This window comes from Microcaecilia unicolor, chromosome 14, assembly GCF_901765095.1.
Source record: "Microcaecilia unicolor chromosome 14, aMicUni1.1, whole genome shotgun sequence".
NCBI lineage: Eukaryota > Metazoa > Chordata > Amphibia > Gymnophiona > Siphonopidae > Microcaecilia > Microcaecilia unicolor.
Window position 1 is genome coordinate 15,479,795 of NC_044044.1, and position 27,458 is coordinate 15,507,252.

General features: G+C 45.5%; 1 protein-coding gene across 4 annotated transcripts in view; it reads right to left on the reverse strand.

Moving 5' to 3' along the window:
- The window catches only part of CD68 (CD68 molecule), a 29,371-nt gene extending 17,504 nt beyond the window's left edge, over positions 1–11,867 (reverse strand). For all 4 annotated transcript variants that reach the window (XM_030186905.1, XM_030186904.1, XM_030186903.1 and 1 more), the window contains exon 1: positions 11,706–11,867. In XM_030186905.1, the coding sequence (XP_030042765.1) occupies positions 11,706–11,745 (40 nt within the window). In that variant the 5' untranslated portion in view covers positions 11,746–11,867. The remainder of the gene's footprint in view (positions 1–11,705) is intronic.
- Between the last annotated feature and the right edge of the window lie 15,591 nt (positions 11,868–27,458).

Consider the following 27,458-nt stretch of genomic DNA (forward strand, 5'->3'; position numbering starts at 1 on the left):
GGGGTGGGGGGGTGGGAAGGGAAACGAGGAATGCCTTGGGGGGGGGGGGGGAGGAAGAGTAAAGCTGGCAGGTGCTTAGCATTCAGGGCCAGCCGCCTTAACTAATAACAAAGACTTGCTGAAAAGGCCATGTTTTAAGATTTCAGTGATTTAAAGGACAATTCGGCATGAATGGTCTGAGGCAGCGAATTCCAAAGTGAGAGAGCAGCAAAGAAAAATGCTCAGTGTCTAGCAGACTCTAATTGGGCATTACATGGTCTAGGAAGCACTAGGCGAAAATCGTTAATGGAACAAGAGTAGGCAGACTGGTGAATAGGGGATAGTGAGAGCAGCCAATCCTAAATGCCTTAAATGCAGGGCTTTTTTTTTTGAGGGGGTACTTGGGGGTACTGAGTACAGGCACCTTTTCCATTGTCTGCTAAATTTGACCCATGGTCCCCAAGTTTCAGTGAAAGAGCTCAGGTTCTACACACCAATTCTGCCTTGTCATAGATTCTGTGACTGGTTGCAGGGGGCCTGGCTATTGTGGGGTGGGTCTCTCAGTGATCACCCAACCCCTGAAGAGGGTGACCTGGCATTTGAGTACCGGCACCTTTTCCATTGTCTGCTAAAATTGACCCATAGTCCCTGAGTTTTAATGAAAGAGCTCAGGCTCTACACACCAATTCTGCCTTGTCATAGATTCTGACTGGTTGTAGGGGGCCTGGCTAGTGTGGGGTGGGTCCCTCAGTGATCACCCCACCCCTGAAGAGGGTGACCTGGCATTTGAGTACATTTTCCATTGCTAAAATTGACCCATGGACCCCAAGTTTTAATGAAAGAGCTCAGGCTCTACACACCAATTCTGCCTTGTCATAGATTCTGTGACTGGTTGCAGGGGGCCTGGCTATTGTGGGGTGGGTCCCTCAGTGATCACCCCACCCCTGAAGGGTGGCCTGGCATTTGAGTACCGGCACCTTTTTTGAAAGAAAAAAACACACTGCTTAAATGTAAGAGTGAGCAATTTGAAGAGCATGGGGAGCCAATGATATTTGCGGAAGTAAGGGGAGGCGTGGTCTGATTTACGGATATGGCAGAGGAGGTGGGTGGCAGTGTTCTGGAGTGATTGTACTTTCCAATGCACAATAACTGGGACTCCTTCACTAGGGGCTGTGTCATCTCTGAAGCAAACCCCACTCCAGCTAATACAAGGGTGGAAAACCTGAGCCGCGAATTCATCGGCCACGGAGTGACCTGGCCAGCAAAGACGGTGCTTTAATGAACAGACCCTAATATTTAGGAAGCAAAGTCGAAACCAGGCAGATCTGCTCAAACTCTGATTGGGGGAAGATACATCTAAATATTTGTTTGTCAGTTAAACTTCCCCAAACTATTTTTAACACCCCATAAGCTTTGTCACAGGTTCGTTGCCCTACTCCACAATATAATTTTTTTTTTTTTTTTTTTTAAACAAGTTGGCAACCTCCTGCAAACAATTTTACATTTTTCTCCAAACACATAAAATGCGCTGGTACCAAGAAAAAATGCCAGATTTTCAGAGCTGCCAAGTTACCCATTCCAGGAGGGAGACTTTTTTATTTTTTTGGCCAGGCCTGGTTTTAAACTTACATCCCAAAGCAGTGTAGTATTTGTAGCCCATGATTCTATCCCCTGAAATCAGGGCTGCAGGTTCCATAATGCAACAGGAGATGCGGTCGACAGAAATCCAGGACCGGCAATAGTGTCTCCCTCCTGGAATGGGTAACTTGACAGCTCTGGATTTTATTGGGGGGGGGGGGGGGGGGGAATCCAAAATGGAGAGCATGCAAACTTCCACGCTCTCCTCTCCACCTCCAGCCCTCCCCCTCCCTGGTTCAATGAATTCTGAATGTATTTCTTGACTATCTAGAAGTAACACACACTCCTTCTAAGCTGTCTACTGTCCCTTTGGAAAGTTGACTAAAAAAGGGTCCCAATGATTCTATATGCAAAGTGTCAAAGTGAAGGATTCTCATGACAAAATCATAACAAACTAATTCATAGACATCATATTCTTAAAGAGAGTTCAAAATAGCAATGTGCCAGTTTTTAAGCTCTGCCACATCCTCCATAGGTCTTCTTCATAAACCTCCTATTTTTTTTTTAAACTCTGTAGTCCACCTCTTCTATTTTTACTCACAAAATCCATTTACGATGGCTGCATACCACTATTTTTAAAAGTTTCCTTCTGGTACATTCTTACAAATGCCCTTGTTCTATTCATGCTTTGACACCTGCATGGTGCTCTGATGAAAAACATAAGAACAGCCATACTGGGTCAAACCGATGGTCCTTCCTGCTTCCAACAGTGGCCAATCCAGGTCAAAAGTACCTGGAAGAACTCCAAAGAGTAGCAAGATTCCAGAACTCCAACTTCAAAGCGTAGCAAAATTCCGGAATCCCAAAGAGTAGCAAGATTCCGGAACTCCAACTCCAAAGAGTAGCAAGATTCCGGAACTCCAACTCCAAAGAGTAGCAAGATTCCTTGCTACTGATCCAGGGATAAGTAGTGGCTATCCCTGTGTCTCTTAATAGCAGATTAGGGAGGAGTAGCCTAATGGTTAGTTCAGTGAGCTGAGATCCTGGGGAACTGGGTGCAATTCTCACTTTAGTTCCTTGTGACCCTGGGCGTCATTTAACCCTCCGTTACAAAAAAAAACAAATTTAGATTGCACTTACATATAATGTGACCAGTGCTGCGTGTGTCTAGTAGCACTATTGAAATGATAATTTGAAATAGTACATAAGAACATAAGCAAGGAGGGATTGGCGAGATCTTGTATCATTATAAAAAGGGAATAATTAATATACATGTTCCCAAATGTACTGTATTATTGATAATTAAGATCTGGTGGACATTTGGGCAATGCTCGACAGTATTGATGGCTCAGCCGTGAGGGGACCACAAGAACAAGGGCTCCCTCCCGGGATAATGGATGCCTACCTGCAAACAATGGTTCTATGCAGAGACGAACTAAAGGATACGACCAAAATAAGAGTCAGGAGAACTGAGAACTATTGAAAACACACCATGATGACTTTTTTCTTAAATAAAAATAAGCATTGCCTAGTCTAAATCGCATTTTGGACATGAGGGAGGGGGGAGATGGGGGGGAGAAAACGAAACAAAATCTTGATGGTAAACATTATTCACCTTGTATAGATGCATAGCACTTGTATTTTATAATTGATTTTGAAGTTACTCGGTTGTATATGCCAGATTGTTCCATCAATAAAAAAAGTTGAAACATAAGAACATAAGCATTGCCATACTGGGACAGATTAAAGGTCCAGCGAGCCAAGTATCCTGTTTCCAACAGTGGCCAATCCCAGTCTCGTAAGGTTCTCGTGCAATTTTTCACAATCCTCTTGTGATTTAACAACTTTGAATAACTTTGTGTCATCAACATATTTAATTACCTCACTAGTTATTCCCATCTCTAGATCATTCGTAAATATGTTAAAAAGCAGCAGTCCCAACACAGACCCCTGGGGAACCCCACTATCCACCCTTCTCCATTGAGAATACTGAACATTTAACCCTACTCTCTGTTTTCCTATTTTTTAACCAGCTTTTAATTCACAATAGGACATTATCTCCTATCCTATGACTTTCTAATTTCTTCAGGAGTCTTTCATGAGTAACTTTGTCAAATTCCTTTTGAAAATCCAGATATACAATATCGATCAGCTCACCTTTATCCACATGTTTATGGACTTTTCCTCCAAGAACTTGTCCAAACTTTTTTTTTTAAACCCAGATATGCTAATCACTGTAACCACATCCTCCAGCAATGAGTTCGAGTTTAACTATTCATTGATAAATATTTCTTCCTATTCATTTAAAAATATTACCATGCAATTTCATTGAGTGTCCCCTTGTCTTTGTATTTTTTGAAAGAGTAAACAATCGATTTACATTTACCTATTCCACTGTACTCAGAATTGTATAGATCTCTACCATATCTCCCCTCAGCTGTCTCTTCTTCAAGCTGAAGAGCCCTAATCTATTAAGCCTTTCCTCATCTGAGAGGAGTTCCATCCCCTTAATCATTGTGGTCGCCCTTCTTTGAACCTTTTCTAATTCCGCTCTATCTTTTTTCAGATATGGCAGCCAGAATTGCACACGGTAGTCAAGGTAAGGACGCACCATGCAGCGATACAGCATAACATTCTTTCTCTTATTTTCTATCCCTTTCCTAATAACTCCTAGCATTCTGTTTGCTTTTATGGCCGCTGCCACACACACAGCAGAAGATTTCAATGTATTGTCCATGACAATGCCTAGATCCACTCTTCAGCTATCCATGCTGTATTCCTCCTTGTATGTATTGATGTGACACCTGCTGGGCGCTGATGAAGATCCTCTCTTCAGCTGTCTGTGTTGTATTCCTCCTTGTATGTATTGATGTGATGCCTGCATGGGGCTCTGGTGATTATTAACTGCATCTGATTATGAGGGCAGAGAAGACCAGGGCTAGTGCAAGGGTATGAAGCACTTGGGGCAAACCTACAGCATTGTCTCACCCAACCTCTCCTAATTTAATGTTCAGGCTCCTAGCCCTTCCCCACCTTATATTTTGCTAGTAAAACTCGACAACTGATTGTACCAAACCTTCCTCTCAAAACCGTCCTGTAAAAATGAATAGTTGTACAACATCATGAGTAAAAGCCACCCCCGGTGGTTGTGATTGACAGGACCTATTGTACTGTACTGATTTCAACTTCTGTTACCCCCACCCCAGTGTGAAGCTACTGCTTTAGGCAACTGTCTAGTTATGCCTAGTGATTAATCTGGCCCTGGGGAAGACTGATCAGAAGCCATTTACCAATTAAGAGACTTGAAATAATTCCCCAGTACTATGCTATGCTCACATTAGCCCTCTCCTTAAGTCACTTCACTGGCTCCCTATCCATTTCCGTATTCAATTCAAACTTCTCCTATTGACCTATAAGTGCATTCACTCTGCCGCTCCCCAGTACCTCTCCACTCTTGTCTCTCCCTACACCCCCCCCTCGGGTACTCCGTTCTGTTGATAAATCTCTCTTGTCTGTCCCCTTCTCCTCTACTGCTAATTCCAGACTCCGTTCCGTTTATCTTGCTGCACCTCACGCCTGGAATAAACTTCCCGAGCCTGTAAGTCTAGCCCCCTCTTTGGCTGTTTTCAAGTCCAAACTTGAAGCCCACCTCTTTACTACAGCTTTTGACTCCTAACTCACTTACCCTGTCCTTTATCCTCACCTCTTTATTCCCTTACCCTTATTGTTCTGTCTGTTACCTGTCTGTCTACTTGTCTTATCTAGATTGTAAGTTCTTTGAGCAGGGACTGTCTTTTTTGTGTATGGTGTACAGCGTTGCGTATGCCTTGTAGCGCTATAGAAATGATAAGTAGTAGTAGTACTCAGTGGAGCAGGGGTGGGCAATCACGGTCCTTGAGGGCCACAACTTGTTGGGTTTTCTACATTTCCACAACTAACAAACATGAGATTGATTTGCATGTACTGCTTCCATTGTATGCAGATAAGATCCTATGCATATTCATTGTTGAAATCATGAAAACCTGACTGGGTTGTGGCCCTCAAGGACCGTGGGTTGCCCATCCCTGCAGTATAGAGAGGTCAGCAGTGTCTGGAATCAGCACCAGCCATATCATCCTTGGACGTTTCGTTTCACAACAAAGCAGAAGACTGTCCAGCATGTGATAAGTGAGTCTCATGACTCCAAAGCAGAAGTGGTGACAGCGTGAGGTCAGTGTCCTTGGGGTGAGTCACCTCATCTGCTTCAGTTCTAATCCCTGGCTCTATCACTGACTCTCTGAGCTCAGGGAAATTGCCTTATCTCTCTGTCCAGCATAAAAATTAAGCTGACTGGGGTCCTTTTCTCTCCAGGTCAGCTGGGATTGAGGGTGCTGATGCTGTGGGGGCAGTTTACAGCCTCTTTGGGGAGGAAAGACTCATAGTTATTGCTTAATGAGACCTGGCCAGCTCATATTTTCAAAGAACTTAGCCTTCCAAAGTTCCATAGGTTTCTGTGGAACTTTGGAAGGTTAAGTGCTTTGAAAATATGCCTAAGGTGTTGGCCAGGTTTTGGACAGAATGCTGATGCATCCCCCCACCCCAGTCCAGGAGTATTGCTGCAATAGGCAGACTAGAAATTTGGGGGCAAGTACAAGGAGATACAAAATAGTGGGGGGGGGGGGGGGGATCTCTGGGTGGTTGTGCATGGAGGCTCATAATGTCAGAGCCCCCACCCTGCCTGTCACTGAACTGGAACAGCAGAGGAGGAGGAGAAAACAGACCAGCACAAGACGGTACACTTACCCAACACTCGGACATTCACGGACACAAAAATTTCACACTGTACTACATAAACCCCAGGACTCTAAAGCAACTTGCTATTAAACCAGTGACCACTTTGCTGCTCTGCGTTAAATCAAAAAGGAAATCTTATAGTTTATTTTACATATTAATATCCTGAAATATCATTTTTAGTTAATAACTATGCAAGCGATACACCGAGAGAGGGGAGGAGGCAGATTGGGGTGGACGTGTGTAGTAGTGAGCAGGGATTGATCTAAAAAGCAGTGTTTAGGACCCCAGTCACTACAGAATCCTAGTGGTTAGGGTGGTGGACTTTGGTCCTGGGGAACTGAGGAACTGAGTTGGATTCCCACTTCAGGCACAGGCAGCTCCTTGTGACTCTGGGCAAGTCACTTAACCCTCCATTGCCCCATGTAAGCCGCATTGAGCCTGCCATGAGTGGGAAAGCGCAGGGTACAAATGTAACAAAAATAAAATAGATACTATTGGAGATTCTACATGGAATGTTGCTACTATTGGAGATTCTATATGAAATGTTGCTACTATTTGAGGTTCTGTTGCTACTATTGGAGATTCTACATGGAATGTTGCTACTATCTGAGGTTCTGTTGCTACTATTGGAGATTCTACATGGAATGTTGCTACTATTGGAGATTCTACATGGAATGTTGCTACTATCTGAGGTTCTGTTGCTACTATTGGAGATTCTACATGGAATTTTGCTACTATTGGAGATTCTACATGGAACGTTGCTACTATTGGAGATTCTACATGGAATGTTGCTATTCCACTAGCAACATTCCATGTAGAAGAAGGCTGCGCAGGCTTCTGTTTCTGTGAGTCTGACGTCCTGCACGTACGTGCAGGACGTCAGACTCACAGAAGCAGAAGCCTGCGCGGCCACATTGGTGATCTGCAAGGGCCAACTTCTACATGGAATGTTGCGTGGAGGAGTGGCCTAGTGGTTAAGGTGGTGGACTTTGGTCCTGGGGAACTGAGGAACTGAGTTCGATTCCCACTTCAGGCACAGGCAGCTCCTTGTGACTCTGGGCAAGTCACTTAACCCTCCATTGCCCCATGTAAGCCACATTGAGCCTGCCATGAGTGGGAAAGCGCAGGGTACAAATGTAACAAAAATAAAATAAATAAAATAAAAGCCCTGTGTCACTATGAACCCAGAGAGCAGCCCCGTAAGGGGAGCAAGTCTCCTCAGTCCCACTGCTTGTTCTGTCATAATACAGGTTAAAGTGCATTTATTCACTGCTAAAAATGGAGACCCAAGAGATTTAAGACCTGTCGATACTTAAAAGTCTTTTATTTGTGTCGACCACAGTTTAAGTTCTAGGGAACAGGATCTGTGTCAAATCTATTAGTACAGCACTGTGTATATGTAAAATACAAATGGTAAGTAGCACTGGGGACAATTTTGAAACCTCACACAGTTTCCCTTTAAAATCGGCATGGGCCACGGGAATCGAACAATTGGGGGCCCATTTACAGAGATGTACTAAAAAGGGGTCTGCGCTATTTGCAGTGCATGGGTTCAGTGGCGTAGCGAGGCACCCCCCCCTTGGCACATCAACCGCCCCCTCGGCACATCACCCAAGCCCCCCCCCCCCCGAGTGCATTCTTGCCTGCCGTGTGCATGCCGCTGGGGAGGTGTCGGTTCCGCTGGTTCCCTGCTCCCTCTGCCCCGGAACAGGAAGTAACCTGTTCCGGGGCACAGGGAGCAAGGAACCAGCGGAGTCGACACCCCCCCAGTGGCGTGCACCTGGGGCGGGCCGCCCCCACCACCCCGCCCTTGCTACGCCACTGCATGGGTTTCCCATGCGCTGAAGCCACTTTTAGCGCGGCTGTAAATGGCCACAATTTCTTTTATTTCCATTAATGGCCACGTTCTAATTTCCAAATTAGCGTGTGGCTATTCACACGTGAGCCGTTACCGCCACCCATTTTGTAAGCACTAAGGGCTCGTGCGCAAACCCGTGCTAATTGGCATCGTGCAGCGATTTGCCTGCGCTAACCGATTGTTGCGGGGCATACCTACTCTCCGCCCCCAAGCAAAAAATATTTGATATTTATTAGCATGGGATTGGCACACGCCGATCCCAGAACTACCGTGAACCCCCCTTCCCCCGAGTGCATCCTGCAGTAGCGCATTTCAGCGTGCAGTAAGCACACACTAGCGTGTGCTGCCACTTAGGTAAAAGGGTCCCTATTTTTGCCATATGCTGTATATTTGGCCTGATTTAATTTTGGAAACCCAGTGCATACTGTAGTTTCCCCAATCTCACTCCTCCCTATCTCTGTCTCCTCTTTTTTTTTCAGGCAGGGAAAAATGCGTGCTCTCCCCCCGAATTCTATGTATGAGACTCGGATTTCAGGGCCAAAACTCGTGTGCGGCGCAAAGATTCGCTTGCAAATGAATTAGCTTCTGAGCCAACTAATTGATGTTAATTATTGCAGTTCATTGGGTATTAAAATGTGTGCATCTCCCCGTGGCCTATTCTAGAACCCTAAATCCCCTAGTGCACAACTGTCTGTGTCCAGGGGCATTCCTAAAGTTGGCATGGGGTTATTAAATGGCCAGAGCTGGGCACTGACATTTACACCGGGCTTCAGCTGGCACAAACAGAATTACAAAAGGGGCAGGGAACACTAGAGCCAGCCAGAATCTAAAACAGGTCCAGAACAAAAACTCAAGAAACTGTGCACAAGTTTGAGTTTTTGTTGTGGAATTTTTTAGATTCTGGCAGGTTCTAGTGTTCCCTGCACCTTCTGTAATTCTGTTTGTGTCTGTTTTTTATTGTTGGGAACAATGGGTTTTCTCCCTTAAAGTGCAATGTTAAAGCCAGGGAGATTTTATTTTAGGCTGAAACCTGTGCTCATACTGGGACTCCACTAAGGATGGTAAATGTGATAGCTTTGAGGATTCTTTTTTTTTTTTTTAATTCTGTTATATATAGTGGTGCAGAGGTCAGGCGCGTAGCCAGACAGCAACTTTAGGGTGGGTCCAAAAACTCATCTCTTTCCCACCCTCCTCGTCCCCCCCCCCCCCCCAATTAAACCACAAGAAATACTGAGTTGGCGGGGATCCGCAAGCCCCGCCAGCCGAAGCCCTCCGCCCTGCAGAACCAACAACCCTTCCACCCTGCGCAGCCGGTGGTAGCGTCCCAGAGCCACTGACATGACTAGCCTCTGCACGTGTGTGCAGACTAAGTGTGCGCGAAGGGTAGACATACAGCAGCTCACGACACTGCTGGCTGCACAGGGTACATAAGTAATGCCACACTGGGAAAAGACCAAGGGTCCATCGAGCCCAGCATCCTGTCCACGACAGCGGCCAATCCAGGCCAAGGGCACCTGGCAAGCTTCCCAAACGTACAAACATTCTATACATGTTATTCCTGGAATTGTGGATTTTTCCCAAGTCCATTTAGTAGTGGTTTATGGACTTGTTCTTTAGGAAACTGTCTAACGCCTTTTTAAACTCTGCTAAGCTAACCACCTTCACCACATTCTCCGGCAACGAATTCCAGAGTTTAATTATGCATTGGGTGAAGAAAACTTTTCTCCGATTTGTTTTAAATTTACTACACTGTAGTTTCGTCGCATGCCCCCTAGTATTTTTGGAAAGCGTGAACAGACACTTCACATCCACCTGTTCCACTCCACTCATTATTTTATATACCTCTATCATGTCTCCCCTCAGCCGTCTCTTCTCCAAGCTGAAAAGCCCTAGCCTCCTTAGTCTTTCTTCATAGGGAAGTCGTCCCATCCCCGCTATCATTTTAGTCGCCCTTCGCTGCACCTTTTCCAATTCTGCTATATCTTTCTTGAGATGCGGCGACCAGAATTGAACACAATACTCAAGGTGCGGTCGCACCATGGAGCGATACAATGGCATTATACATCCTCACACCTGTTTTCCATACCTTTCCTAATAATACCCAACATTATATTCGCTTTCCTAGCTGCAGCAGCACACTGAGCAGAAGGTTTCAGTGTATTATCAACAATGACACCCAGATCCCTTTCTTGGTCTGTAACTCCTAACATGGAATCTTGCATGATGTAGCCATAATTCGGGTTCTTTTTCCCCACATGCATCACCTTGCACTTGCTCATATTAAACGTCATCTGCCATTTAGCCACCCAGTCTCCCAGTCTCGTAAGGTCCTTCTGTAATTTTTCACAATACTCTCGCGAGTTAATGACTGAATAACTTTGTGTCATCAGCAAATTTAATTACCTCGCTGGTTACTCCCATCTCTAAATCATTTATAAATATATTAAAAAGCAGCGGTCCTAGCACAGACCCCTGAGGAACCCCACTAACTACCCTTCTCCATTGTGAATACTGCCCATTTAACCCCACTCTCTGTTTCCTATCCTTCAACCAGTTTTTAATCCACAATAGGACATTTCCTCCTATCCCATGACCCTTCAATTTCCTCTGTAGCCTTTCATGAGGTACCTTGTCAAGTGTTCTTTCTGCTGGGATTCGGGAGGAGATCTCTGGCTGGCAGGGCTTACAGATCCCTGCCAGCCACGCCTACAGAGCACTGATTTTGGGTGGGCATGATCCCAAGGTGCATGGCTATGCCACCAGCAGGGGTCACTAGTACTTAGTTCTAAGCAACCATTATACATAGTTTTTTGACTGATTTTGTCAGTGTTTACTGCTCTGGTGATATGCCCCCCTCACTCTGTACAGAATGCATACATTTACCTGCCAAGATTAGGGGGGGGGGGGGGGTGGTTGTTTTCACATGGTGTTATCCAATAGGTAACCCTCTGTTTATCTGCTCTAATCTTTTTGACCATTATCCTTAACAAGCATGTAACAGAAGTGTATAAAATCCTGAGTGGAATGGATAAATGCAAACGATTTGTTTACTCTTTCAAAAAGTACAAAGACCAGGGGACACTCCATGAAATTACATAGTAGCACATTTAAAACAGAGAGGGGCGCACATTTTGTTCGCTCAATGCATAGTTCAGCTCTGGAATTGCCAGAGCAAGTGGTAAAAGCAGTTAATACATCTGGGTTTAAAAAAAGGTGTGGACAAATTCCTGGAGGAAAGGTCCATGAACCCGGGGAAAGCCCCTGCTTATCCCTGGGGTTGGTAGCATGGAATCTTACACTTTTGGGGATTCTGCCAGGTACTTGTGACCTGGACTGGCCACTGTTAAAAACAGGATACTGGGCTAGATGGACCCTTGGCCTGACCCAGTATAGCAACTCTTTCTTCTAAAAGGAACACAAAATAATTTTTTTTAAAACTCCCTATCTACTGAATAGAGTTGCAGTTGAAAAGCCACAACCAGGGTCATGTTTTTCGCAAGAGATTGGAAACACATACCTGTCTGAGAGAGAATCCAGAGCAGCAGAAACGTCTTCATGGTGAGCTCAGCCTCAGGTCAAGGTTCTCGAGATTATGGTTTTACCTTATTCTTTTCCTCTTTCTTATTCAGCCTCCTCCCTTTTTCTTCTCTTTCTTGTCCTGTGTTTTCTTTCTCCCAGTGTATTTCTCTCTTTCTCTCTCTCTTCCTCAATTTTGATTTTCTGTATCTTGTTTTTCTTCTTTCTCTGTCTCTCTCCCCCCTTCTTGCTTCCTCACTTTTCTCTCCTCCACTGATAGCTCACCCTCTGTCGCTTTCGCACTTGTTTCATAGTGAAGGCTTTACTCTTCCTGTTTCTCTGTACTGAAACAAAACGAAACTCGTGTTTTCCTGAGCCAGCACAACTGCACTACCACAAGACTCTCGGGTCACTCGATGCTTATTCAAGGTTATCAGAAAATTGGGTGACCAAGGACAGGATGTGGGTGGCAACCAGTACACATGCTGCCTTCTCCTCCCATCCTAGTCTTCGACAGCCAGGATACTAGAGAATGCCTGAATTCTTATCTACTTTGAAGCTGCTTACTCTGCATGCATAGCTAGCTTGCTAGGGAAAAAAAGCAGGCGGACAGCATTAAGAGGTTGTGGAAAGGGAGCGTGGCCATAAATAAATAAATAAAATCAGGGCTCCTCTGTTAGCCAGAAGTGAGAGAGGCAGCAGGAAGATTTACTGTTGGTTGGAGGCAGGGGCGTAGCCAGAAAACAAATTTTGGGTGGGCCTAGGCAAGAAGTGGGTGGGCACCAAGTGTTCTCCCCCCCCCCCCCCCCCAAGCACCGTCAAAAAAATATCTCAGCTGGCGGGAAAATGCTTCTTTCCACCTTGGCAGTCTGCAGCAGGCATGCGCTGAAAACTGAGCGTGTGCAGGTGCCAGCATTGTGGAGAGTAGCATTTTTGTTACCATCAGGGTGATGTCTTCAGCTGGCCGAGCTTGAGATCCCCATCAGCTACCACTAAATGTGTGCTACTGTTGGGTGGGCCTGAGCACTAAATGGGTGGGCCCCGGCCCACCTGTGGCTACGCCACTGGTTGGAGATTCTGGAAGGGAGACAAGGCAGCCAGGAGATCTCTGCTATTAGCAGTAAGCTGGAAAAAGGAGCAGAGCCAGAAGAAATCTTGGGATTGGTGTGTTTGCAATAGATTTCAAACTGGGATCGTTCTGCACTTTGTTGGAGTGTGTGAAAGAGTGTGGAGGCAGCCAGGATAGTTTTATTGGTTGGAGGCTGCAGAAAGGAGCACAGGGATTATAGTTTTTCGACTGGTTGGAGGCTGTGGAAGGGAGCAGAGAGGATGGTTTTTCTACTGGTTGGAGGCTGCGGAAGGGAGCACAGGGAGGATGGTTTTCCTACTGGGCTGCGGAAGGGAGCACAGGGAAGATAGTTTTTCTATTGGTTGGAGGCTGTGGAAAGGACACAGAGAGGATAGTTTTTCTATTGGTTGGAGGCTGCGGAAAGGACACAGGGAGGATAGTTTTTCTATTGGTTGGAGGCTGCGGAAAGGAGCACAGGGAGGATGGTTTTCCTACTGGGCTGCGGAAGGGAGCACAGGGAGGATAGTTTTTCTATTGGTTGGAGGCTGTGGAAAGGAGCACAGGGAGGATAGTTTTTCTATTGGTTGGAGGCTGCGGAAGGGAGCACAGGGAGGATGCTTTTTCTACTGGTTGGAAGCTGCGGAAGGGAGCACAGGGAGGATTGTTTTCCTACTGGGCTGCGGAAGGGAGCACGGGGAGGATAGTTTTTCTATTGGTTGGAGGCTGCGGAAAGGAGCACAGGGAGGATAGTTTTTTTTATTGGTTGGAGGCTGCGGAAGGGAGCACATGGAGGAGGCTTCTGTTGGTCTGAGACTGTAAAGCTCATCTCTTAGTTGGAGACAGTGAAAACAAGTGCAGGTGATCAGATGAGGTCTTCTTTGCTTGTTCACAGACCATACAAACGTCTGTAAGAGTAGACACACCAGGAGGGATGGAAGAAATGAAAGGTGACCTGAAAAAAAATATATATATAAAGATTTTGAAGCCATGCTGCAGTGCAGGAGTATAAAGTCCTGCTTCTAGAGTGCAGAAATCCTTGTCAGCACAAGAATTCATAAGTGGCCAAGGGGTCTAGAAACAGTCTGAGAGGAGTTAGAGCAATAAAGTGACATTTCATCTTTATTTGATTGACTGCAAGTAATAAAATATATCTAAGTGGTTTACATAAAAAGAACAATTTAATGTGAGAAAGTGGAGGCGAGGACACACAAGGTTGCATAGGTTAAAATATCAATTTAAATTAAGAAAATATGATTTGAAGCAGTACAAGGATGCTATATTGGAGAAACAGGCCAGATGCTTAAGACAAGATTCAATTTACATAGACATCACATGAACAATACTGGTGCCAGTAGGGCTCCCACCCCTGTTGGTCAGCATTTTACAGGACCAGGACACTGCACCAGTGACTTCACAGTGAGAATCCTGAAAGGTAACTTTAAAACCATACAAGAACGTAAGACCTTTGAAGTCAGAATGATTGAATATTTTAACACCCAACAGAAAGGACTTAACAAGGATCTGGGGTTCCTAACCCATTATAAACCATAAAGCTGTATTTCTCTGATCACCCCACCCCTCACCTATCCACACCCATCCTGTTAGAATATCAATGATATGCTTTGATGTCCCCATGCATACCTCCGACCCACCCCCATCCTCTCACCCTGTCAGACTGTCATAGTAATGCTTGAAGGTTTTCACTTATATACACTATCAGCTAGCACATTTGCTTATTTCCGATCTGAGGAAGAAGGGCAACCTTCGAAAGCTAATCAAGAAATGTATTAAGTTATGTCCAATAAAAAAGGTATCATCTTATTTTATTTTCCATGTTTTATTTTGTTTGATTTCTATTGATAAGCAGAACATTAAAATTAATAATGCAAATAATAGGACATGCTAGGAAGAGAAGGGAATTTAAAGAAAAAATAGTGGGCTGCTGTCATAAGGCTAGAACAACTATTGTAATAATGCAAATCATAGTTACCTAATGCTAGGGTCCACTTTAGGAGTCAGCACTGAAGAAAAAGATCTAGGTGTCATTGCAGGCCATACGCTGACATCTTCCGCCCAGTGTGTAGCAGCGGCCAAAAAAGCAAACGGGATGCTAGGAATTATTAGGCAAGGGATGCAAAATAAGACCCAAGAATATTCTAATGCCTCTATATTGCTTCACGGTGTGACCTCACCTTGAATATTGTGTTCAATTCTGGCTGCTGTAGCTCAAAAAAAGATATAGTGGAATTAAAAAAAAAAAAAAAAAAAGTTCAAAGAAACGCAACCAAAATGAAAAAGGGGATGGAACTCTTCCCATATGAGGAAAGGCTAAAGTGGTTTGGGCTCTTCAACTTGGAAAGCCGATAGCTGAGCGGGGGATATGATTGAGGTCTACAAAATCCTGAGTGGTGTAGAACGGGTAAAAGTGAATTGATTTTTCACTCTTTCAAAAAGTACAAAGACCAGGAGACAATCAATGAGGTTACATAGAAATACATTTAAAACAAATAGAAGGAAATATATATATATATATATATTTTTCATCAATGAATGGTTAAGCGCTGGAACTCCTTGCCGGAGGATATGGTAACAGTGGTTAGCATATCTGTGTTTAAAAAAGGTTTAGACAAGTTCCTGGAGGCAAAGTCCATAGTCTGTTATTGAGATGGAGAAAGCCACTACTTGCCCCGGAATTGGTAGCATGGAATGTTGCTACTATCTGGGTTTCTGCCAGGTACTTGTGACCTGGATTGTCCATTGTTGGAAGCAGGATACTAGGCTAGATGGACCATTGGTCTGACCAGTATGGCTGTTCTTATAGTCTCAATAGTGAAGAGTTAAATCAAGTAGGGGAAAATGCTAATGAAAAGTAATACGTTTAAAGTAAAGATTTATAAACTTTTTAAGAGAGGGTTCTGACCTTAATTCTAGAGGAATAGAATTCTATAAGGTTGGTCTAGTATCACTGAGAGATCAAGATCTCTGGAAAAGTTGACGATAGGCCGGAGTGTTTAAGGAGAGGTACCACCAGCAGGAAAAAGGAATGAATATTACCTTTATGTAGGTCACTAGTGAACCTCCCTCCCTCCATCTTTGGCATTGTGTTCAGCTCTAGGACAGATCCCTGTAAGGCCATTTGAGAGGATTGATTTAATCAGAAACGCCAAAAGATCGGCCCGCAAATTCCTCAATCTGAATTTCCCCAGCTGCAAAGGAGTGAAATACAAACAGGCTTATGCTACGACCTTTGCGTACAGAAGCACACAGTTTTGGAAAGCTTTACCCAAGGCCCTGAAAACCATGAACAATCTAACCAGCTTCCGCAAAGCTCTGAAAACACACCTCTTTAACAAAGCTTACAAAAGTCACCCTCAATGAAATAAATCATTCCTTAAACCACCCAAGCACACCTAAAACACCTCTCACTCAACCTACCCAATATCTGCACATGTAAATCCTCATTACCTCAGCTTATGATCAATTGTATTTAAATCATGCACTGACTTTATCATAACCTTACTCTGTAAGCCACATTGAGCCTGCAAAAAGGTGGGATAATGTGGGGTACAAATGCAATAAATAAAAAATAATAATAATAAAAAAATAATCAGAAGTTATATCACACGCCATCTACCATTTTTACAACTAACATGCAAAATTAATGAAAACAGAAAATATAACAAATTAAAACGGAACATAGTAACATAGTAGATGAAGGCAGAGAAAGACCTGTACGGTCCATCCAGTCTTCCCAACAAGATAAACTCAAATGTGCTACTTTATTTGTATACCTGATCTTGATTTGCATCTTCCATTTTCAGGGCCCAGAACGTAGAAGTCTGCCGAGCACTAGCCCCGCCTCCCACCACTAAGCCGCTCTGTAGGCACACAAGCGTTTTTAGCACATAGTAAAATTTAGCGTGCACACATGCCGTGCTGAAACACGGCCGTGTTGGATCTTTTAGGTCAGCCTTATTTGGGGAATAAACTCTTTGGGTGCTCTTACTCCTTGTTTGCTCTGGTCATTTGGAATTTTTTCTACCTCCACCCTTGTTATTTTGTAGAAACCAAAATATGCCAAAATGTAATCCTTCTTGGAACAAATACAGAGGGTGGGGGTTAAGAACAGTGAGATTTTGTTTAAAAACAATGGACTAGGGGGGGGGGGGGTGGAGTCCACCACCTCCATTGGAAGACCATTCCGCACATCCACCACCCTTTCCGTAAAGAAATATTTCCTTAGATTACTCCTAGTCTACCAAGTTACGTCATCATCCTATGCTTGCCGTATCCCGCACAAAGTCAAACCAGTACAGCTGACAGCTTGAAGATACCCATCCAAATAACAAAACTCTTCCACAACTAGACAAAACCGAACTCTCTATACCTGACTGCTTCAGTCAGGCTGTCACTAACCAACGTTAACGCACTACCACCTTATTTCTCACGCCGGAAATGAACTGATTATCTAAATTACTCTATAATTTACTCTACCATTTATGAACTTGAATGCAATACCACTTTGTATTTCTCAATCCGGAAATGGCGATCGCCACTATGGCATACTGTGAGCCACATTGAGCTTGCAAAAAGGTGGGAAAATGTGGGATACAAATGCAACACATAAATAAATAAAACAGTGTAGTTGGGGGGAAAACAAATTAGCCTAGCGGTTCCCAAACCTGGTCCTGGAGGCGCCCCAGCCAGTCGGGTTTTCAGGATACCCACAATAAATATTCATGAGAGCTTTGCATGCAGTGGAGGCAGTGCATGCAAATCTCTCTTATGAATATTCATTGTCTGGGGTACCCCCAGGACCAAGTTTGGCAACCACATTAGCCCGAGTGGGATAATTGGTACTTACAGTATTATGAGAGCTCAGATATCCAGGAGACGTTTTCTATTGGTCAGAGGCTGTGGGGGGAAGGGTACTATTCACTGGGAACATCTGTGCGGCTTTTTCCTTCCTTTTCTTCTATCACATTACTAAATATTAAGCTTCCTTTTTTTTTGTTAGTTTAATTCAATGCTATTTAAGGTATTTTTGTTGTAACTCTTAGCTTGCACAATATGGGCAGATCAGAATTCTCATAAATACTTGCTTCTATCAGTTCTTCAAGGTGAATACAGCCGGTCCTAGGTGGACCATGTGTTGCAGCTCCAGGGACCTACAGGGGGGCACTCTTTATCTACTTATCATTTCTATAGCGCTACAAGGCATACGCAGCGCTGTACACCATACACAGAAGACAGTCCCTGCTCAAAGAGCTTACAATCTAGATAAGACAGGCAGACAGACAGAACAATTAAGGGTAAGGGAATAGAGGTGAGGATAAAAAGGACAGGGCAAGTGAGCAGTGGTTAGGAGTCAAAAGCAGTGGTAAAGAGGTGGATTTTGAGTTTGGACTTGAAAATGGCTAAACACAGGGCTAGACGTACAGGCTTGGGAAGACTATTCCAGGCGTGAGGTGCAGCGAGATAAAAGGAACAGAGTCTTGAATTAGCGGTAGAGGAGAAAGGGACGGATACGAGAGATTTATCTACAGAACAGAGTACTCGAGGGGGAACGAAGGGGGAGACAAGAGTGGAGAGGTACTGGGGAGCAGCAGAGTGAATGCACTTATAGGTCAATAGGAGAAGTTTGAATTGAATACAGAAACAGATAGGGAGCCAGTGAAGCGACTTAAGGGGAGGGCTAGTGTGGGCATAGCGACTTTGGCGGAAAATGAGTCGCGTAGCAGAGTTTTGGATTGATTGAAGAGGAGGGAGTCCGGTGAGAAGTAGGTTACAATAATCAAGATAAGAGGTGATAAGATTGTGGATAAGGGTTTTGGTAGAGTGCTCAGAGATGAAGGGACGGATTTTGCTGATGTTATAGAGAAAGAAACGACAGGTTTTGGCAATCTGTTGAATGTGAGCAGAAAAGGAGAGAGAGGAGTCAAAGATGACCCCAAGGTTACGAGCTGATGAGACAGGGAGAATGAGAGTGCCATCCACCGAAATAGAGAAAGGGGGAAGAGGAGAGGTAGGTTTAGGGGGAAAGATGAGGAGCTCGGTTTTGGCCACGTTAAGTTTCAGATGACGTTGAGACATCCAGGTAGCGATGTCAGATAGGCAGGCTGAGACATTGGTCTGGATGCTGGTTGAGATTTTGGGGGTAGAGAGGTAGATTTGGGAGTCATCAGCATAGAGATGGTATTGAAAGCCGTGGGACAATATCAGAGAGCCAAGGGAAGAAGTATGGATGGAGAACAGGAGAGGACCGAGAACAGAACCCTGAGGTACACCGATTGCCCCTCAGCACCTCCTTTTGGGGTGCTGAGGGGCAGGGGGAAGACTGCTCTTCAAGGTCCTTACTTGCTGGACATTCACGCCACACTTCAAGTGTCTGTCTCTCTGCTTTGTCTTAAGGCTCAGTCACTGGGAAGAATCCACTTTACTGGTGAGGGTGACCCATCCCAATGAGATTTACCATCCGAATCGGTGAGATTGAAACCAGTGAGTGAGATTTTTCAGGTGGAATGTTCGGGAATAAATCTGTAAAAAATATGAGTTTGTATTGCTTTTATTTAAATAGTAGGCTGCCCGTGGTGTTCTGCTTGTCCAATTCACTTTTGATACCCCCTGCCTATGGTCTACTTTTTATTTATTTAAAAGTTCTAGTCCGCTCTTTCGCCAAATCGGTTTGAGGTGGAGGAAGGGGATTTTTCTGCACTGCCCACACCATCTGCATGTGGTTACAATCGGGGCAGTTTGGAGGAGCCAAGATGGTATTGGCAGAGAATGCGTGAAGCTGATCTCCTGGTACCTAGTGGCGGAGGGGGGAAAATAGAAAAATACTATACAAAAGTAAGGCTTAGCATGAGATATGAAAATCCCATTATTCTTTCAGAAGCGTAGCCAGGCTGAAAGTGCGGGGGAGCCAGCGTGTATTTTAAACATGACGGATCACATCAAAAATATGCACCATTGCTATGCCTCTGTATTCTTTAACACGTCTCAATACTGACCTTCAGATCTATGAAAGTCGTCAGCTGTTCTGGCATGAAGAAAACATACTCTACTCCTGTCAAATGGACTAAACACAGGGATAAGCGAAGAGAAAAGTAGCCCCCAGGTCCTCTGTGTTCTGTCTCACTGCCTGTCCTGTGTGCTCTGATGTACATCAGGATACACCCAAATACATTGCCCCCAAAACAAAGCTTGTGAATTCTGAAAATAAAGCCTAAGGATAGTATTTAAATTTTGCTCAAAGACGAATGATACTAGTAAAGTAGCTCTCTCAGATGTATCAGTCAGTGAGCCTTCCAATATTTATTTACCATTTATGACCCACATTATCCCAAACATACTCGGGTTTAATGTGGTTAACAGTAAATAAACAACAAACAAGGTTTACAAAGCCATAAATGAAATATGGACCGTTGATGGCCAGTTGCAATCTAAGATGCTCCATCAATGGATAGAAACCTCTAAATATGGCCGAGATATTATAAACATCAATCCCAACTTGTGTAGAATCAGCCAGTAATTCCCCAGATATTGTTTTGGAAACAGGAAGGTAATATGCCTTATTTAGAGGAGGAATGAATTCAGAGAAAATTCAAACTGTTTAAGCTTCTTATGAATCAAAATATTGTCTTTGACCAAAGAGGCATATACCAATTTCAGAGTTACAATCTCTTCCCGGACATCGGAAAGATGAGTTGAACTCTTGCTTAATATCAGAAACAGTGTTGGTTAACAAGTCCATTCTACTCACAAGTGACGAAACTTCCAGAGAAGATTTAGCAACCATGCCTTCAAGCTTGCAAAGTACTTCCCAGATCTGAGAGTTACCGCAGCTGGAGCTCTTTCAGCTCCCAAGCTGATCTCGCCCACTGCAGGTCTCAGCTCTGAGCCGGACCCCTCAGTAGGTCCTTCATCTGATGCTACTTCAGATGCAAGGAGAACCTGCCCTTGAACAGAGGATCCTGCAAGACAGGGCAATGCAACAGGTTCTGGAGGGGACAAAGACTGCGGCTTCTCCTTCAGTCAGCGGGAGACCACACTCCGGCTTCTTGTGGATTCCTCGTGGTATAGTGCTAGATACTTCGCTGTGCTGGCGAAGAGGTTCGGGTCGGGGGGGGGGGGGGGGGGACCCCACACCACACCACACCACACCACTCCCTTACATTTTATATGCAGCATTAGATCCAGGAAACAAAAATAAACAGAACTGGCAAACAGAAAGCCAAACTCTCACCAATGTTCATGTCGCCATTTTTACTCCACCCCCATCCCATGATAACATTTTTTAATTATGCTTTTTTTAAAATAAATATGGTGGACCAATGGGATTCTCTGTTTCTTAATTTAATTTTGTTGTTGCATTTTTAATCTGATTTCTATTTTCAAGTTGAATTTATTCGATTATTATATGTATATAATTGCATTTAAAAAAATAAATTAGGGCAACTTTCGTGGACCCTCTGTGGGCTGCTCCCTGTGCCTGGGGAAGCAAGATCAGAGCTTGTTAAAATAACGTGTTTTGTGTGTCCTCGCTCCACAGACAAGGCTTTCCCTCTAACTAAAGGCTCACCAAAATAATCTCAGGATCTTTTTCCCTAGATGGGGTTGAAATCCCTTTTGCTACAACATTTTGATCTCTGGGTGTTTGGATTCATCCATTTTTGAATATGAAATTACAAATAGCTAGAGTAATTAGTACAATATTTTTCAAATTAAAATTGATTAGAAGGTTGAAGGACTATCTTTTGAAAATTTTTGCCTTGTTTCTTGGTTTACCAAAATATGCTTTACGATCATTAGATATAACAGAATGCATTTCGTGTTTTGCTAGGATTGAAACAATTTGAACACACCCTTGCATTGATATTGTTTTTTTTGCATTGGCTTCCACTTGAGTACAGGGTGCAATAAAAATATTGCTATTATTAGTTAAAGTGATAACTAACACAATCTCTCCTCTAATTTCAGATAGTTTATATTTAAATCAACTATAGTCTTTGAACATCAAGCACATGGGATGAAGCAGACCTCAATCTTGCAAGACAGTTTATCTAGAGGAACACAAAAATTCAATTGTTTTTATACTGCAGGATCACGATTATGGAATGTTTTCCCCAAAGAGATTTGAGCTCTAAGAAGCTTGAGTGAATAAAAAAAAAATAAAGCATTACAGCTGTTAGTAGAGGGTTAGTTGGGGCATTGCTTTTTAGATATACTTTGTTTCTTTACTGATGTTTCCTTTTTTTGTTATAAACTCAATAAACATGATTTAAAAAAACATTAAAAACTGTTTTATTTCAGTGAGCATTTAACAAGTCTACCTAATGGGTATTATCATGTTTGACTATTTTCTGATCAGTAATTTTGAGTTTTGTTTTATATGATTTTATGTGATTGTATGCGATTTCATTGCATGTGTAATTATGATTATGAATGTAAGTTGTTCTCTGCTCAGAATGGTAGATGTGTGGACTAGAAATCTTTTAAATGAAAATAAATAAATAAATATATAAAATACAATCCATGCCAATTCTCTCCTGCTCTCAGCTGCTTACCAGCCCTGGTGGGATCAAGTTTTAGAAACATACCACCTCCTCTCTCTTCTTGCTGCTCTTCAGGGTCTTCTCTCTGTTTCTGTGTGAGGGAAAAACAGTATCAGGCTGACCAGTAGGGGTCAGCATAGGACATAGATGTGCAAATTATGGCATTAGAGCTTGAGAAACAAAACATGTCTAATGATAAGGGACCAAATTCCTTCTTTGCATTCAGTGACAAAGTTACAAGGACCACACATAACTGATAGAAAAGGGTTTATTTACAAAAACAAAGTATAAAACATAAGTCTAAACAGAATTGGAATTTAAAAGTTCTTAATACAAATTTCTAAACTGAGAGAATAAGGTGACGGAATAACACACACTTCCTATGATAAATTAGGACAGGAAAGTATATAGCCTCAGTCTTTCGGTATCTGTTGGCACTGTAATCAATCTCCTCGGGCTTCAGTCTCTCCATTTAGTATCTCTGCTGGTGAAAATCAAGGTAATGAATAAACTTAGTCTGTTGTAGGTCATAAACATTAGGCAAAATATTTCAAAACAAGAGCTTATGATAGAGCTTGAGTATCCATCCTAACACAGCTGTACTGCCTCTGCATAGGTTGCTCTGAAATGCTTGAAAGCTGTGTGCATACTACAGAGCCCACTGTGGTGGTGGTCACCTCATTTGGCATTTGAGTAGGAGTGCTAAGGTAAAATTATGTATAATCATACCTGATAATTTTCTTTCCATTATAGCTGATCAATCCATAGACTGGTGGGTTGTGTCCATCTACCAGCAGGTGGAGATAGAGAGCAAACTTTTGCCTCCCTATATGTGGTCATGTGCTGCCGGAAACTCCTCAGTATGTCGATATCAAAGCTCCATCCGCAGGACTCAGCACTTAGAGAATTACACCCACGAAGGGACACTCTGCCCAGCTCACCACCTCCGAAACGGGGGAGGGGAATTAACCCAGCTCATCCCCACACAAGTGGGGGAGGGGAATCCGTCCAGCTCATCCCCGCGGAGCGGGGGAGGGACACCACACCCGCCGATGCGGGGGGATCTGGCTTATCCTGCAACCGCAACCGCGGGAGGAGCTGACTGACCCTAACACCGCCGAAGCGGGAGGGGTACAAAACTGCCCTACAGCCGCACGAAGCGGGAGGGAGTGCCGGCAGAATTTTAAGTCTCAATCCAGCCCCGTAAAACGGAGGGGAGAGGAATGCAGCAGCTCACTGTAACACAAACTCGTCTTAACTCTTGAAGAATCCAAGTGAAAAAACTTGAACACGAAGTCTTTCTGAAGTAACTGAAGACTGAACTTGAACCTGAAATGCAACCAGAATAAAAACAGTACAGATATCTGGGAGGGGCTATGGATTGATCAGCTATGATTAATGGAAAGAAAATTATCAGGTATGATTATACATAATTTTACCTTCCATATCATCAAGCTGATCAATCCATAGACTGGTGGGATGTACCGAAGCAGTACTCACCCAGGGCGGGACATAGAAATCCCTGACCGCAACACTGAAGCTCCAAACCGGGCCTCCGCCCGAGCAGCCACAGTCAAGCGGTAATGCTTGGAGAATGTATGGGCCGAAGCCCAAGTTGCCGCCTTGCATATCTCTTCCAAGGAGACGGAACCGGCCTCTGCCATCGAGGCCGCCTGAGCTCTTGTGGAGTGAGCCTTCAGCTGGATAGGCGGCACCTTCCCCGCGGCCACATAAGCCGCTGCAATGGCTTCCTTGACCCATCTTGCCACTGTAGGCTTAGCAGCCTGCAGACCCCTACGAGGACCTGCATACAGGACAAACAGATGATCCGATTTCCGGAAATCATTGGTCACTTCCAAGTATCTGATGATGACTCGTCTCACATCCAGATATTTAAGAGCAGAGGACTCCTCTGGGTAGTCCTCCCTACGAAAGGAAGGGAGACAGAGCTGCTGATTCACATGGAAGCGAGAAACAATCTTGGGCAGAAAGGAAGGCACTGTGCGAATAGTCACTCCTGCCTCAGTGAACTGCAGAAAAGGCTCTCGACATGAGAGCGCCTGGAGCTCGGAAACTCTTCTGGCTGAAGTGATAGCCACCAAAAAGACTGCTTTCAACGTCAGGTCTTTCAGAGATGCCCTTGACAAGGGTTCAAACGGCGGCTTCTGCAATGCTCTTAGCACCAGGTTGAGATTCCACGCAGGCACCACTGAGTGCAGAGGAGGGCGCAGGTGATTAACTCCCTTGAGAAAGCGCACCACATCTGGCTGCGAAGCCAGGGAAGCACCCTTCAGGCGGCCCCTGAAGCAAGCCAGAGCCGCTACCTGGACTTTAAGGGAACTGAGCGACAGGCCTTTGTCCAGACCTTCTTGCAGGAACGCCAACACTGAAGAAATTGGAACAGTGAAAGGAGAAAGTGAGCCTGCTTCACACCACGCTGCAAAGATACGCAAAACCCTGGCGTAAGCAGTAGAAGTAGAGCGCTTCCTCGCTCTCAGCATAGTGGCGATGACCTTGTCTGAGAAGCCCTTCTTCCTCAGACGCTGCCGCTCAATAGCCAGGCCGTAAGACCAAAGGGGGAGGGATCCTCCATCACCACGGGACCCTGATGTAACAGGCCCTGCTCCACTGGCAGCCGCAGAGGATCGTCGACTGAGAGCCTGATCAAGTCCGCATACCAGGGACGTCTGGGCCAATCCGGACCCACCAGGATTACCCTGCCGGGATGCTTTGCCACCCGGTCTAGCACCCTGCCCAACATGGGCCAGGGCGGGAACCCATAGAGAAGCTCTTGTGTCGGCCACTGTTGGAGAAGAGCATCTACTCCCAGGGATCGAGGGTCCCGTCCTCTGCTGAAAAAGCGCGGCACTTGGCAATTGGCCGATGACGCCATCAGATCTAGGCTCGGCTGGCCCCAGCGCTTCGTGATGTCCAAGAACGCCTGAGCAGATAGCTGCCACTCTCCGGGCTCCAAGGTATGGCGACTGAGAAAGTCCGCCTTGACATTCATGACTCCGGCAATGTGGGCCGCTGACAGCTGTTCCAGGTTCGCTTCTGCCCACTGGCATAGACTCATAGCCTCCTTGGCTAGAGGGGCGCTCTTGGTACCTCCCTGGCGGTTGACATAGGCCACAGCCGTGGCATTGTCCGACAGGACCCGTACAGGCTTCAACACCAGTACCGGGATGAACTCCAAAAGCGCCAACCGAATGGCTCTGAGTTCCAGGAGGTTGATAGACCACTTTGCCTCTGCAGGAGACCAGAGCCCCTGCGCTGTCCTTCCCAAACAGTGGGCTCCCCAGCCCAACAAAGAGGCGTCCGTCGTGACGACAATCCACTCTGGGGTCACCAGAGGCATTCCCGCAGACAACTTGTCTGTCTGCATCCACCAGCTCAGCGCCTTGCGCACTGCTGGATCCAAGGGAAGGCGCACAGCATAATCCTCCGACATCGGAGTCCAGCGCTGCAGCAGAGAGTGTTGAAGTGGTCTCATATGAGCCCTGGCCCAGGGCACTACTTCCATCGTGGCCGTCATAGAGCCCAACAGCTGCACATAGTCCCAAGCCCGAAGAGGAGAGGCTACTAGGAACTGGTCCACCTGAGCCTGAAGTTTGACAATCCGATTGTCTGGCAGGAACACTCTGCCCACTTGGGTGTCGAATCGAACTCCCAGATACTCCAGGGACTGAGTCGGGCGCAGCTGGCTCTTCTCCCAGTTGATGATCCATCCCAGGGAGCTCAAAAGAGCAACTACCCGGTCCACAGCTTTGCCGCACTCTGCATAAGAGGGGGCTCGGATCAACCAGTCGTCCAGATAAGGATGGACTTGTACTCCTTCCTTTCGCAGGAAGGCCGCTATGACCACCATTACTTTGGAAAAGGTCCGCGGAGCAGTAGCCAACCCGAATGGGAGGGCTCTGAACTGGAAGTGTCGGCCCAGGACTGCAAAACGCAGAAAGCGTTGATGAGGAGGCCAGATGGGAATATGCAAGTATGCTTCCTTGATGTCCAAGGATGCCAGGTACTCCCCTGCCTTCACTGCCGCTATAACAGAGCGGAGAGTCTCCATGCGAAAGTGCCGCACTTTCAAGGCCCGATTGACCCCTTTGAGGTCGAGGATAGGCCGGACAGAACCTCCTTTCTTTGGTACCACAAAGTAAATGGAGTAACGCCCCTTGCCAAGCTGACTTTCTGGCACCGGAACGACCGCACCCAGGCGGATCAGATTGTCCAAAGTCTGCTGCACTGCCACAGCTTTGACCGGAGACTTGCAGGGAGAGAGTACAAACCCGTCTCTTAAGGGTCGGCAGAACTCTAGCTTGTAGCCGTCTCTGATGACTTCCAGCACCCAAGCGTCTGAAGTTATTGTGGTCCACTCGCCCAGAAACGAGGACAGCCGTCCTCCAATCTGCACTGGGGCGTGGACCAAGACCCCGTCATTGGGTACGAGACCCTGGGGGAGGACCGGAGGGAGCACCTCCGGGACGGCGGTCTCTGCGAAAGGAATGCTGCTTGGGGGAGAAATTCCTCTTAAATGAAGAGGGGGCAGAAGAACCCGACCTGCCCGGGCGGTACCGACGGGCTTCCTGAAACCGTCCTCTGGAGGTACCGGGACGAGCACTAGCCCGAGCCCTGACCTCTGGTAACTTCTTGCCCTTAGACGTGCCGAGATCGGTCACGATTTTGTCCAGCTCGACCCCAAAGAGCAGCTTGCCTTTAAAAGGCAATCTAGCCAGGCGGGATTTAGAGGCGTGGTCAGCAGACCAATGTTTCAGCCAAAGCCACCGCCGCGCAGAGACTGTCTGAGCCATGCCTTTAGCTGAGGCTCTCAAGACATCATACAGCAAGTCTGCCAAATAGGCTAAGCCCGATTCCAGGGCCGGCCAATCAGCCCTCAAGGAATGATCCGAGGGGGAAGCCCGCTGCACCATAGTCAGGCACGCCCTGGCCACATAGGAGCCACAAACTGAGGCCTGCAAACTTAAAGCAGCCGCCTCAAAGGACGACCTTAAGGCCGCCTCCAATCTTCTGTCTTGGGCGTCCTTTAGGGCCGTGCCACCTTCCACCGGCAACGCCGTTTTCTTAGTCACCGCAGTGATTAAAGAATCCACGGTAGGCCACAGATAGGCCT